At 44.5% G+C, this 14,681-nt stretch overlaps 1 protein-coding gene across 1 annotated transcript in view; it reads left to right on the forward strand.

Annotated features, from left to right (window-relative positions):
* Positions 1–14,681, forward strand: part of DNAH1 (dynein axonemal heavy chain 1) — a 101,573-nt gene that overhangs the window by 1,047 nt on the left and 85,845 nt on the right. The window contains exons 2-7 of the mRNA XM_007952087.1: positions 379–451; positions 2,754–2,928; positions 3,531–3,687; positions 5,028–5,160; positions 7,653–7,814; positions 8,125–8,377. Of these exons, the coding sequence (XP_007950278.1) occupies positions 379–451; positions 2,754–2,928; positions 3,531–3,687; positions 5,028–5,160; positions 7,653–7,814; positions 8,125–8,377 (953 nt within the window). The remainder of the gene's footprint in view (positions 1–378; positions 452–2,753; positions 2,929–3,530; positions 3,688–5,027; positions 5,161–7,652; positions 7,815–8,124; positions 8,378–14,681) is intronic.

Genomic DNA, 14,681 nt, shown 5'->3' on the forward strand with positions numbered 1-14,681 from the left:
TTGGGGCAGGGCAAGGACCCAATGATTCCTCCATGCTAGGATTGCCAGAGTGTCCCTTGGGAGGGAAGATACCCACAGAGACACCTGCTGGTCTTGTCACACTTCTGTCTCATGGCTCAGCCTCTGGACATACACAGAGAGTGTTCTCAAAGTGAGGAGGGGAGCTGTGCTGTGTCTCAGAGGGCCACAACTTCTCATCACCTGCTGTGGGCTTTAAATAGGGAATTGTGGGAACTCTCAGATTCTGTATACCACCCCCCCACCCCCCCTCCCTCAGGTGCTCCTTGAGTGCCCTCACTGTGCATTGGGGAGGGCATCTAACCTTGGGTCCTTTCCAGTGACACTCACACTCACTCAGGGCCTGGGGTTTGGTTTCAGGACCTGTGCTGTGGCCCCTACATGCATCAGAACCTTCTGCGGCAGGCTGATCTTGACAGATTCACCCCGCAAGGTCAGTACCCAGGAGGGGCCTTGGGCTTTAGGGAGACAGTCTTCTCAGCTGAGAGTCCCCATTTTCTAAGCTATAAAATGGGGGAGAACAAAAGACAAGATGCTTCGTAAAGGTCCAGCCTCCGGTAAGCTACTTTATCATTGATTTTAGCAGAACAGTGATGGGCTGGGGCTGCTGAAGGCCAGGGCCACAGTTCTCTCTGTCCGGCAGGGAGTAGTAGGACATTTTATGTGTTTTCTGCCTCCCCTGGAATATGGGCTTAGAGGAGGTCAGGACTTTGTCTGAGTTGTTCTCTGTATCTAGGACAGAGCCTGGCAGGTAGGTGCTCAGGAGATCTTTGCTGAAGGAGAAGGGGGTGCTCCTCAGATTCCATGATGAGTCTTGGGGCACAACTTAGGTGGTAAGGACTAAGACAGGTCTTCAGGGTGTAGGGCAGTCCCCAGGGGCAGAAGAGAGAATAGGATGGCTCTTGGAGAGGCACTGAGCAGTATGCAGGGCCCTGAATGGTGGTGAGGAATTGGGTGGAGTTCCTTTCACCTCTCTGGATTTGCCCCTCCTCCTCTAGCAGCCAGAATGCCTTTAATCAGACCCAGGTGCCCTGTGGTCCCAGCCGTTTGCTTCTACCTTTGTCCCCAGGAAAAACTTGGCTTCTTGCTGGCACTGCCCAAGCTTAGTCCATGGGGTCCATGGGCCTTATTTGGGCTGCAAACCCCTGGAACTGGCATGGGAAACATCACACATATCTGCATTTGTACCGTGGTCTGAACTTCCTGGCCAGTTTTCAGTTTCACAAATATCTCTGGCCCAGAAAATGATTCAAAACCTTATAGGTCTGAGGGCTGTGGGGTATCAGGGATGGTGCCCCCAAAGTCCACAGTGGGAGTAGGGGTGTCAGAAGCTCTGCCAGTCCCACCCACATGAGAAGAACAGCCTGAGAGTACTCTTCCTGGTGTCAGTCAGGGCACTTGGCTGCCAGCAATAAATGTCCCCTTGGGTGCTTTAAGGGTAAAGGAGGCCTTGAGAACCCCACCCAGGTGCACAGACTCAGCACGGGCTGGAGGCCCAGGTTTGACTCTCTTCCCTTTGGCTCCTCCTTGGCCCTCTGAGACTAAGTGCTGGGCCCTGGGAGGCCCCAGTCCTGAGAGTAGAATGGTGTCACTGACCCACCGGCTCTGAGTTGGTGATTGCGGCTCAGAACTGCCTTCTAGCCAGGTATTTTTGATGCTGTGAGGTCCCCTGAGAGCCTGGCAGTTTTGGGGAGAGCTAACTTGAGCTGGAGGCAGGTGGACCCTGCACAGCCTCAGACACCAGCCCTGCCCAGCCTCTGGAGGCTTCTGTGGAGCCCCAACAGGTACTCCAAGTGGGGTCTCTTTCAGTATATCCACCTCTTACCCTCAGGGAGGGGGTGAAGCTCAAGGAGGGAGTCACTAGGGTTCTCCCAGGGCTTTTTGGACTCTTTGGACCCTTCTTCTACCAGGATGGAACATCCTGGGCCCACCCAACCCATGCAGTGAGGGAAGGAGCCCGTTTCCTCCTGAAGCATGTTCCCAAGCTGCCAGCTCCACCTCTACTGCTAGGTTGACCAACTTGTCCCAGTTTTCCTGGGACTTCATTGTTTTAACACTGAACATCCCATTTTCTGGGAAACCTCTCAGCCCTGGGCAAACCAGGACATTAATGACCTTATTGATGAGTCTCTCTCCGCCAGCTCTCTTCTCTCCAGACCTAGAAATGGAAGCTTTCTTTTGGCAGCCCAGGTTGTCTAAGTAAGGGCCATCATTTTTGTGACTTGAGGGACCCATGGGGCCGGGACAGCAGTGGTACCTGCTTCGATGGGTATCCAGAATGCCTTGAACCTGGAAATGGACCAATATGCTGGTGGGCCTCTAGGATAGGGGTGGCAGGGACTCATTTCAGCTATACAGGGAGTTACCACATCTCCTTCCTGTCTAAGTGTAACCATCTTGCTCATTTAATTTAGCACCTGGCTTAAGCAGCGGCTACTGGTTCTCAAGTCCTGAGTGGTTTGGAAGGGTATTGTCAACATGCTGGCTCTAGCCAGGGAGAGCAGGGCCAAAATAGACCTTCTGGAGGCCCTTGTCCCTCCAAGCTTGACCCGCTTGGGCACCTGATGCCGTGTCTGTCTTCTCCCTGCTGTACTCTGGCCACAGGCAAGGTGCTGAGCTTGCTTCTTGTGCCCAAAGTATATATACCTGGCACTTATCCCTTTCTAGAGCTTTTTCTTATGTGGAGGTGGGAGTTGGTCCAGGCCTGACCCACCTGCCTCTGTCTCTGCCTGCAGTCCTAACCTTTAAGCTTCCAGAGGACTTCCAGCAGCGCGTGGAGCAGCAGTGCATTGGTGCCACTACCCAGATACTCAGCCAGACCGACTTCCCACTGCAGGCCTATGAGCCCAAAGTGCAGGTGCCCTTCCAGGTGCTGCCAGGCCAGTGTCCTCGCAAGATTGAGATTGAGAGGTACCAGCTATGTGCCCGGCAAGTGAGTGGGCTGTGGGAAAGGCCTGGCCTCCAGGAGGTGGCATCACCCAACTCAGGAGAAGTGGCAGGTGGTGAGGGAATTCAGGCAACTAGGTGGCAGAGGTTATTAAAATGGGTCTGTGTGCATGGGGTCATCATGAGTTGGCATCGACTTGATAAAACCAAACACACTGCCGTGGAGTCTATTTTAACTCAACAGCGACCGTACGGGACAGAGTAGAACTGCCTTACAGGGTTTTTTGAACCACTGATTTTTTTTTTTTTTTTGCTTGTCTGTGTGCACATGTTTAAATCAAAATTTCTAGCCCTTTCATTTCTTGATAGGAGGAAATAATTTTCCTCACTGCGGAACTGGGGAAGGTGGTTTTCAGTCAGTGTAGTGGTACTGCCAGAGCAGGACAGGGCCCTGGACACTAGCCCTTGCCACCACACCACATCCTGTTGAGTCCCAGATTGGGGCGGGCCTGGAGGAGTTCCTGGCCACACCCCTGCCATCACAACCCCATTGATACTTGATGACATCCCTGGAGCTACCTCATATGATCTGTGACATCACAGGATCTCCTCCCTACCCACACCAGGAGGAAGCGGCAGTACCTGAGCCTGGACATCGAGCAGTTGCTTGCTAAAGAGGGTATCAACTCCAACAAACTCATGCCCAGGCACCCAGACCCCCAGCACCCCCAGACTATCGAACAGGGCAATGACCCACTCTTTCCTATCTACCTCCCACTTAAGGTAAGCCTAGATTCCATGGATGGCTGGTGGGCTGGAGGTGGGGTGGGGGTGGCGCAGGACCTGAAAGGGGGGTCCCATGTCAATCTCAAGCACTAACTCATTAAGTAGGGCAACTGAGTAATCAGAGTCTACCCAGGTACCTTGAGCATCCTAGGCTGGGAATGAGGGGCTTCAGGACCCCTGAGACACTGATTCTCTGCTTCTTCCTTGGGAGCTGGGCAGCTTGTGTCCCTGACCTCTGCCCCCGCCCTGTCTGCCGGTTTTTGGAAACAGCTCCGCTGCTCTATGGAATTATGCACAGGCCTCTTTGACTAGGACCTGCCTGGGCTGGGGATTTGCTTTTAGGCTCACCAAGACTGGGGATGATGGGCATTAGTGCAGCCCACTTGGAGTACAGAATCTTGGGAAAGCTGAGTCTGGGGATGAGAAAGTGGGGGCAGAGGCTGGCTCTGGCTTTCCCTGTCTCCCTGCCTTTCCTTTCTGTGATCTGTGTATCCCTGGCCTGGTGGCCCCTAGTGGTAGGAAAAGCTGAATCCCGACACTCAGGACTCTGGATGCCTCCTGACAACCTGGGATATCCATCATTTCTGAGTCTGGGTGGATTGCTCAGGAGAACCTCGTCCCTCAAGGAGCCCTGGTGGCACAATAGTTAAGCATTCAGCTGCTAACCACAAAGTCCCTGGTCTGAACTCACCAGCCACTCTGAGGGAAAAAAAGACCTGATAATCTGCTCCCGTAACGATTACCCAGAAATCCAAACCCATTGCCATTGGGTCGATTTTGACTCATAGCAATCCTATGGGACAGAGTAGAACTGCCCTAACCGAAAAGCCAAATTCACTGCTATCCAGTCAGTTCTGCCTCAGTATAGCGACTCCCATTGGGTTTCAGAGGCTATAAATCTTTATGTCACAGAGCAGCTGGTGGGTGTGAAACACTGACCTGGTTAGCAGCCAAATGCCTTATACATTATGTCAGCAGAGCACCTTAGAGCTGCCCCACTGGGTTTCTAAGGCTGTAAATCTTTATCAAAGCAGACTACCTCATCTTTCTCCCAGATGAGTGGCTGGTGGGTTCAAACCATTGAACTTTTAGTTAGTAGCCAAAGGCTTTAACCACTATGTTGCCGGAGCTCCCCATAGAGATTATAACCTAGGAAACTCTCTGTCCTATAGGATTGCTATGAGTAGAAAAGGACTTGATGACATACAATAACAACAGATCTCTTCTTTTGGGCCTGAGACAATCCTGGGCAATGGGAGAGAGAACCCAGTTTGTTTTCTTTTTAAAAATTTTTATCATGATCTGGGTGCAAATTTACATCTGCTGCTGTCCTCTAGGTGTTTGACAATGAAGAGTTTGACTGCCGGACTCCTCAAGAGTGGATTAATATGGGTTTGGAGCCAGGGTCTCAGGACAGGAAGCCTGTCCCTGGAAAAGCCCTCTTGCCCACTGACGACTTCTTGGGGCATGGTGAGCAAGGCCAGACCAGGGTGGAGACATAGCCCTGCCATGGACTCCTGGGCTTCCCTGGGTCCTGGCAGCCATGGAGGGAGAGAGGGGCACACAACCATACCTTTTGAGGCCTCCCAGCCTGGATACAGGCCAAAGGCCTGGCCACACACAGGCAGGAAATACAGAGGCTGAGGATGACATTGGTGGGAAGCAGGGGAAGGGACAGCTGGATAGTATCTAGTGTGTGAAAAAAAAATCTTTGATTTATTGGTAATAAAACTAATATGTTTGTTGGAATTGTTCAAGCAATGCAGAAGCACATAAAGGGGACAATCCAAGCCCTCCATCCCAGCACCTAGAAATCACCAATGCTCCAGCCACCAGCCACCACTGTGGCCAGTTGACTTTTACTTCTGCATGGACAATACACACTCACACTTGCACTCTTTCACACACAAACACAGCACACCAACACATTCATAAGTACACTCACTATCACATATTCATACAGCATCCCACATACTTACACACACATATAAACACACTCATAGGCATATTTTCACACACAAACACACATACACACCTCACTGAACCTAGACAGTTATGCCATGCATGTGTCAGTCTTGTCTGTGTCTGCACACAGAGTCGCCTTGCTCCTACTTTGGCCCCAGGTCTACACTGGTGGCTGTGGAGGCCCCCCAGTTTCTGACTGTTAGGAACAGCTAGAGTGATCACCAGGGCCACTGTCCTGGCCTGCATGGGTGAGTCTCTGTGCAGGCACCTAGGAAGGAGGTCTGGGTCCTACATTTGGAGGTTGGAGGTAGTTGTTCTCCTGTGCAGGGCTGAGGGTTGCTCTGCTTCCTGCCCAGTGGGTGGACAAGATGTCACGGAGTGGGCCCAGTGCACCAACATTGAGGCAGGACTGTGAGGGTAATGACTGGGTTTAAGACTGCTCAGCCTCCAGGGGGCCTGCAGTGAGCTCATTGAGCAAGCTATAAATTGGCGTTTCGTTTTCAAACATGTTAATGCTGGAATCAATTTCTCTGAACTAGACAAGAATCCAAGAATGTTCTCTTTACTTTGGATTTAATTACGAAAATAATTTAACTCAATTGTTCCCAGATCCCCAATTCCTGGTAATAAACCAGAAGGTTCGGGACCGCGTTAACCTTAAGTGCACTCATCACCAGCCTCCCTTGAGGTGCTCCTGCTCGCACTCCTTCCCATGGGCCTCATCTGGGGCAGTGGGCACTGGGTAGGCAGAGGCTGGCATTCAGTGTTCCTGCCAGAGTCCGCTTGTTTTCTGCTGGGGGCTTCTTGGGACGTCTTTTCCTCTAAGTTGAGCCAAGGCAAGGTCAACATTTTCAAAAATTAAACTTGCTGAGAAGGAGAGGAAAAATCAAAACCGAGGTGATACAACATGACTTTCTTTTACTCATCCATCTGGTGTCAAGATGGAGGTAGAACAACTATGTTGGGAGGTCTTCTCTGCTGGCCACTAAACCACGTGCTCCTTCCTTCCATAGAGGTTTAGTGAGCACTTATTACTCACTAGTTTCCTTCTACACACAAAGGACACAGCTTTGACCAAGAGGGATAAAGTCACTTAGAGCTGATGCTATGGGAGGAGGACGACCAGATGATGAGTGTATAGTGTGACTTTAGACAGTGACAGGTACTGGAGGGTAACCAGAACGTACCTGGGGTCAAACCACTATTTTAAGTGGGATGGTCAGGGATTCATTCTCGGAGAGGTCACTTGAGCAGGGAAGAAACTATCAAGGAGGTAACCTGTGGAAAGAGTATTCCAGGAATAGGGCATAGTGCAAAGGCCTTGATGCAGGATCAACCTGGAATATCACAGGAATAATCAGCCATGCAGTGTAGCTGGAGAGAAATAGGTGAGGGCAGTGGTAGGAGGTAATCTGGAGAAATAGACAAAGACTTTCAGCCTGAGGAGTTGGTAGGGGGCCCATTCTGACCAAGCAGGCCCTGAGGCTCACTTCGAGCCCACTGCAAAGCAGCAGCCTACTACCCTGTCCTGCCCTGTCTTGCTGTGAGGGACCCAGTGGTTCAGCTGCGACCTGAAGCCAACAGGGAGAGCTTCACCCTGGCCTTGGTCATCTGGAAGGTTTCCAGCTTAGCCACCATGCCCTTTACAACTGGACCCTCAACATGTCTATTTGTGAGGAATTTTCTTGCCTCTTGCCCCAGCCCTGTCAGCTTGTGTCTCTCTGTACCCTGATGGGGGACATGTAGAGCACAAACACAGAGAGGACTGGTCCTTATGATCACTGCCCCTCTTGCAGCTGGGGTTTTTTCAGAGGCCAGGTCAGCTGGGAGGAAGCAGGGCCCCAACTCTGCTGGAACCAGAGAGGGGTTATCCTGGTAGGAGAGAGGCCAGACTGACCACCTCTGAGACTATGCCTAGAGCCTGCCACCTACCCATAGCGCCCCCTACTTGCCTCCTTTGGCAGAGAGCAGTGATAGGGTTTCCCCTCCCATTTCAGAGGACCCCAAGAGTCAGAAGCTGAAGTACCAATGGTGTGACATTGGTGTCCTGGACTACAATGAGGAGACAAAGCTGTACCTGGTGCACAAGACAGATGAGAATGGCTGGGTGCGAGATGAGTTGGGGAGGCCCATCCGGAATGGAGGGGTCACTGCTGAAGGTACAAGCTCTCTGCCCCAGCAGCCTTAGCTTAGGCCCGTCCTGGCCTGTGGCTGAGGTCACTGCCTGCCCAGGTCACAGCAAGCTTAGGCCTGAATTCTCCCTTGCCTTGCCACTCTGTAGCTGTATGCTCCCAGTCCAGTGAGAACCAGAGAACCTATTCTGCCCTGTCAGAAATCCAGGATGGGTAAATGGTCATCAATTTGTGCACCAACTCTGAGCGGCTGGCAGTGCTGCCTTCAGCATGATGTCGAGAAGGATAAAAATGTCTGATTCAGTTCTCCTCCTTCTCCCTCCCACCCGGTCTGCAGGAAGACCCCCTCTCCTGATCTGCCAGTATTGGGTGCCACGGATCCAGCTTCTGTTCTGCGCTGAGGACCCCTGTGTGTTCACACAGCGTGTAGTCCAGGCCAATGCCCTGCGCAAGAACACGGAGGCACTGCTGCTATACAACCTATATGTGGATTGCATGCCCTCTGAGGACGAGCGGCTCATCAGCGAGCAGAGCCTGAGAAAGATCAAGGACTGGGCGATGAGCACGCCACGGATGCGCAAAGGGCCCCCGTGAGTCCTAACAATGCTCTTCCCTCTGACCAGTGTCATCTCCTCCAGGGAGCCTCCTATGGTTCCTCAGGAAGGCAATACTCCCTCTCTGCTGAAGTGCTCCCTTTCTTCTTATCCATTCGGGGCTATTTTGCACACTGCTCTATGGACTTCTTCAGGGCCCAGAGCAGTTTCTTGTTCATCTTCACATCTCTCATTTTCTTGTTTTGTTCAAAGGGGGTATACTCTGTTACTATCATTTATTTTGATGTTCAAATTGACCTGGATTTGGCCAGTGGAAGCCTTTTCCAGCTGATTCCTGTGTCCTTTTGACATGTCCCTGTTGTTCTTTAAGCATGCGTTTACTTTCTGGCATAGCAAGGAGTTCCAGGCTCATCTTGTGCTTTCCCTGACTCATCAGCCATTTCCCCAAGGAGCCCAGGTTCCTTTTAATGGGAAATTATACTTAGAAACTAAGATCTGGACTCATTGCTTCTAGGCTCTTATGGAAGACATTTTACATATCTATGAAATATAGATACATATATTTCTGCAGACATAAGCATATGTATTTATATATATATATGCTTATATATAAAATATAAGCTATATTATATATAAAATATAGGCTATATAATATATATTATATAAATATATTATATAAAATATAAATGCTTGTATATTAAACATAAGCATTTATATTTATTCTTCAACCACTGCCATGGAGTCGATTCCAGCTCATAGTGACCTCTATTGGGTTTCCAAGGCTGTAAATTTTTACAGAAGTAGTTTGCCTCATTTTCCTCCCACAGAACAGCTGGTGGGTTTGAACCTCTGAGCTTCTGGTTAGCAGCCAAATGCCTTACTCTCTATGCTACCAGAGCTCCTTATATATATTGATATGCATATATATATTTATATCATATTATTACATTACATCATATTATATATAACCTCCACACATATCTATATTTCTGTATCTATGTGTTGACCTATCTGTTAGATATCAGCTCACACTGATACCTTCAAATTGAGTCTAACACCACAGGGCTCATTCTTTCTTTTGTATATTATTACATCCTTCTCCAGAAGAAAACTATGTATTTACTTATTTGTTCAGTCCTAGAGTACGTAGGAAGTAGTTTCCAAATTGTTAACCCAAACCTTTTAGAAGAAAATCTACTAAGTAGAATCTAGGATTTGCCTGTTGTTCCTTTTCTCTTTAGCCTGGGACATACAGTCCAAATACTACATTAGAAATTCCTTGGTTTTGTTTTCCTGACTGCTTCAGTAGGGTTATGTTCTCCATTTGAAATACAGTTTTATTCATCCATCTCCCCTGATAGCTTGATTCAAAGAGTATACTTAGAGATCTGGCCTTCCCCACCTCCATTCATTCTATCCTGTCCATATCTCCCATCCTTTCTAGATCCTGTACATACCATGTATCCTGTAGGTAACCAAGATCATTAGTTTCTGGCTTTTATAGAAAACATTTGACATATTTATGAAATATAGATATATATTTCTGCAGACATAAGCATTTATATATATATTTATATATATATGTGCTTATGTATAAAATACAAGTTATATATAAATATAAGCTTATATAAAATACAGGCTATATAAGCTATTTATATAAAATATAAATGCTTATATATTAAATATATAATATATCATCTCTGCATTCTTTCTGGACAAATGAACAGATTGAACAGACACATGTATATTTTCAGATACTCCCAGCTTTCTTACATGAAAGGTAGTACACTATAGATATCCTTTTGCACTTTACTCTTTTGCTTACAACACATTCTGGAAATCAATTCATATCAATTCATTGATATCTCTACATTCTTTTTGATAGCCATATGCTGCCTCATTGTATGGCTGTACCATGGTTTATTCACCTATTCTCCAAAATATGACCATGTCAGTCATTTTAGTATTTTGCAATTATAAGCAATGCTGCAACAAATACCCTTGTACATTTGTGTGTTCATATGGATTGAGGTATAGCTTTTGGGTAAATTCTTAGAAGTGGAATTGCTAGGTCAAAAGGTAAATAGGTATATAGTTTTTGTTGTTGTTGTTGTTTTTTAGTTATTGCCAAATTCCCCTCTGTAAGAGTTCAACCATTTTGCATGCTGGCCAGCAATGTGTGAGAGCTCCCGTTGTCCCACAGCCTTACCAACAGAGGGGGTTGTTATACTATTTAATTGTTCCCAGTTTGGAAGTTGACAAATGGTATTTCAGTGGAGTGTTAATTTACTTTTATTATTAAAAGAGAGGTTGAACATCTTTTCATATGATTAAGGGCAAATTTTACCTCTTTTTGTGACTTCTATGTTCATATCTTTTGCCCAGTTTTTTTCTCTCAGGTTTTTGGCTTTTTTCTCTCCTTGTAATTTTAAGAACTCTTTCCATATTAGGAATACTAGTCCTTTATTGTGATGTGTTATAAATATTTCTCCACTTTGTCAGGTGTGCTTTGACTTCATTTATGGTGACTTTCACCATATAATTCTTTTTAAAATTTTGACACAGATAATTTTATTAATCTTTTCTTTTATTGATCTAAGTTTTGAGTCATTAGAATTCTTTCCTTATGTCGTCTTGAATTGTTTCATATTTCTGGATTTATATCCCTGATTGATCCTTTTATAAGGAGTGTAGTATGGATCTAATTTTATCTTCTTCCAAATGGCTAACCAGCTGTCTCAGCAGTGTTTGTTAAAACCTCCATCTTTTGCCCAGTGGTTTGAGATGCAACCTTTCTCTATATGAAGTTTCCATATGGACTTGGGTCTGTGTCTTCATTTTCTATTCCGTTTCATTGATCTATTTGTCATTGATGTACCTATACCACACTGTTTTACTTAGAGGTTTTATAGTACGTTTTACAGGAGGCAATGGTGTTCAATGGTGGAATTCTCACCTTCCATGTGGGAGGCCTGGGTTTGATTCCCAGCCAATGCATCTCATGTGCAGCCACAACCTGTATGTCAGTGGAGGCTTGTAGGCTGCTATGATGCTGAGCTGGTTTCAGCGGAGATTCCAGACTAAGAGGGACTAACAAGAAAGGCCTGTCAATCGACTTGCAGCCACCAATGGTCTGATCCACAGCTCATGGGGATGGCACAGGACCAGAGAGCATTTTGTTCAGGTGTGCATGGGTTGCCATGAGCTGAGGGCCGTCTCCACGGCAGCTAACAACACAGTGTGTTTTAATGTCCCATGTAGCTTGTCCTTCTTTGTAGATTTCCTCTTCCAGTGTTTTCCTGGCTATTCCTGCAGACTCATTTTTCCATATGAGCTTTAATATTAACTTGTCTGGCTCTGTTTCTACAATCTGGTATTTTGGGGGAGATTGCACTACATTACCGTAGGTAGAGCCAACAACTTTAGGATCTTGAGTTGTCCTATCCAAGAACAAGTTCAAGTCTACTTTTGTGTCTTTCAGGAGTGGTTTACGTTTTTGCTCATATTTGTTTTGCCTATTTCTTATTAAATATTTGTCTTCTTTGTTGCTGTTATAAGTGGGTTTTCTCTACTATTGTATCTATGGATTTCTTTTTGTTAATTCTATATCCTTCTGCCTTTCTGAAATTTCTTACTGAAATGTTAATATTTGAGTTTGTTTCATCATAGGGTTTTCTACATACACATTATCTGCAAATAGCTAAAGTTTAAATAATTCTTTTCCAATTCTTATTCCTCTAATTATTTTTTATTATCTAATTGCATTTTCTAATACAGTATAATATTAAATAGTAATGGAAATGGTGGGCATCCTTGCCTGTTCCTAATCTTTGTTGTTGTTATGTGCCGTCGAGTTGGACTCGACTCATAGCGACCCCTCCTTGGGTTTCTGAGGCAGTATCACTATGGAAGTAGATTGCCCCATCTTCCTTCCGAGGAGTGGCTGGTGGGAGCTCTGGTAGCATAGTGCCTAAGGCACTTGACTGCTAACCAGAAGGCTGGCGGTTCCTAATCTTACTGACTGGAAATTTCTCAAATGTTTTCCTCGTAAGCAAAATGCAGACTTTATTATTTACTTAATACCATATCAATTAATTTCTCTTTTCTCAAGTGTTTTTGTCACAGGCTCTTTAAGTATCTACAGAGATAATCTTGCAATTTGTCTTGTTAGGTCTATTAACATAATGTATTATATTAATTAATTTCCTAATACTGAAACAACCTTAGATTCTGTTAATAAATCCCCCTTGGCCATGGTGTATCATTTCCTTCCTGTGGTGTTGGATTCTGTTTGTCATTGTGTTGCTTAGAACTTTTGTGTTGATAAAAGTGCCGTTGACCTGTAATTTAAAAAAAAAAATGACCTTTATCAAGTCTAGGTACCAAAGTTAGACTTACTTTATAAAAGGAATTTTGAATTTTTCCTTCATTTTCGGAATGAGGAACAACTTATATTGCCTCGGGGCCATCTGGTCATTCCTCTGTGAAACCATCTGGGCGTGATACTTTTTTATGGAATAGTTTCTCTACCATTCTATAGAAATCAATCTATTTCAACTTTCTATCTCCAGTGGGATCACTTTTGGCATATTTTGTTTTTCTAGAGAATTGTCTATTTTATCTTGGTATTAACATATATTTGCATAGAAGTCTGTGAAAATAGTCTATACCTTTGAAATATTCTTCTGTTTCAATGTTTACTTTTCCCTTGTCATTTGTTATTTTGTAGAGTTATCGTTTCTTCCCTTTTTACTCTATTAAGTTAGGTGGTTTGTCTGGTTTGTTAATTAAAATAATAGAATTTAGATTTATTAATTAGATTGACTATTTTTCTATTCTCTACCTCATTAATGTCTACTTTTGAGTATTATTTCTTTCCTCGTCTTTTTGTTATATTTTTATAGAAAATGACAACATGTGATGTATGTGTATGTGTGCGTATGCATGCTAGGAATTTAATTCACCTGCTTCCATTCTTATTGATAATTATGTTTAAAACTATGACCTTTGCTCTGATCGCTGCTTTAAAAGTAGCTAACAGTTCTGTTATGTACTATTTCATCATTATATTTTAATTCAACAAATTTGGTTGTATTTCCCCTCTCATTCGAGAGTTTAATACAAGGTTTTTAAAATTTCCACATGGAAGGGCCTTACTGATTTTTTATTTTGTTAATATTTTCTCATTTTATTACATTGAGATCAAAGCATTATTTATAATATTTTGTTATAGGCAACTTGCTGACATTTTCTTAGTGTCTTAGTATATAATCAGATTTGTAAATATTCCATTTGTATTTGAGAAGGTATATTCTCTATTATTAGGGTATAAAATGTGTGTGTGTGTGTAATATACATACATAATATGCTATGTATATATAATGTAGGCAAAAGATGGAGATTTTATACATAACATATAGATTATAGATAGATAGATAGATAGATAGATTCCAAGGAGCTCTGATGGCACAGTGGATAAGGCACTTGGCTAACTGGAAGGTCAGTGGTTCAAACCCACCAGCTGCTCTGTGGAAGGAAGATGGAGTGATCTATTCCTGTAAAGATTTATAGCCTCAGAAACCCAATGGGGGTTGCTGTGAGTTGGAATTGACTCGATGGCAGTGAGGGTTTTTTTTTTTTAATATATATAGATTCCAATCTACCTTATTAATTATGATGTCTGTATCTTCTATATTCTTACTTATATTTGTGAACTGATAGTAGTGTGCTGTATCAACAATGTAAATTGTAGTTTATGTCTTTGGTCAATTTTAATGCTCTTTGATCTGAATTTTACTTTGTTTGATATCAGAATTACACCTGGCTTTCTTATTGTTTCCATTTGCTTGATATACTGTTGCTCATCCTTGTAAAATTTTTAGCCTTTCTGAATTCGTTTGTTTTAGGTAGGCCTCTTGTTGTCAGCATATATGTCTTGCTTTGTGAGCCAATCTAAAAGTCTTTTTCTAATAAGTCAGTTAAGGAGCTCTGGTGGTGTAGTAGTTAAGGCATTTGGCTTCTAACCAAAAGGTTGGTGGTTCAAACCCACCTTCTGTTCTGCAGAAGAAGGATGGGGCAGTCTGCTTCCTTAAAGATTTACAGCCTTGGAAACCCAATGGGAATTGGAATCAACTTGATGGCAGTGAGTTTGTTTTTTTTACTGATATAGTTGATAGGTTCGATCTCAATATTATCATTATAATGTTATAATTACTGTGTGTGTTTTAATACAATGTCATGTTTCTTTCTCTATATGATCTGTTTTCTCTGTTCTTTCATTCTTAAAATTTCTTTTGGTATTTAGGAAGGTTTGCACCTTTATTTATTTAATTAATTTTTA

Source organism: Orycteropus afer, unplaced genomic scaffold, assembly GCF_000298275.1.
Source record: "Orycteropus afer afer isolate SDZICR_OR568_19922 unplaced genomic scaffold, OryAfe1.0 scaffold00323, whole genome shotgun sequence".
Taxonomy (NCBI): Eukaryota; Metazoa; Chordata; class Mammalia; order Tubulidentata; family Orycteropodidae; genus Orycteropus; species Orycteropus afer.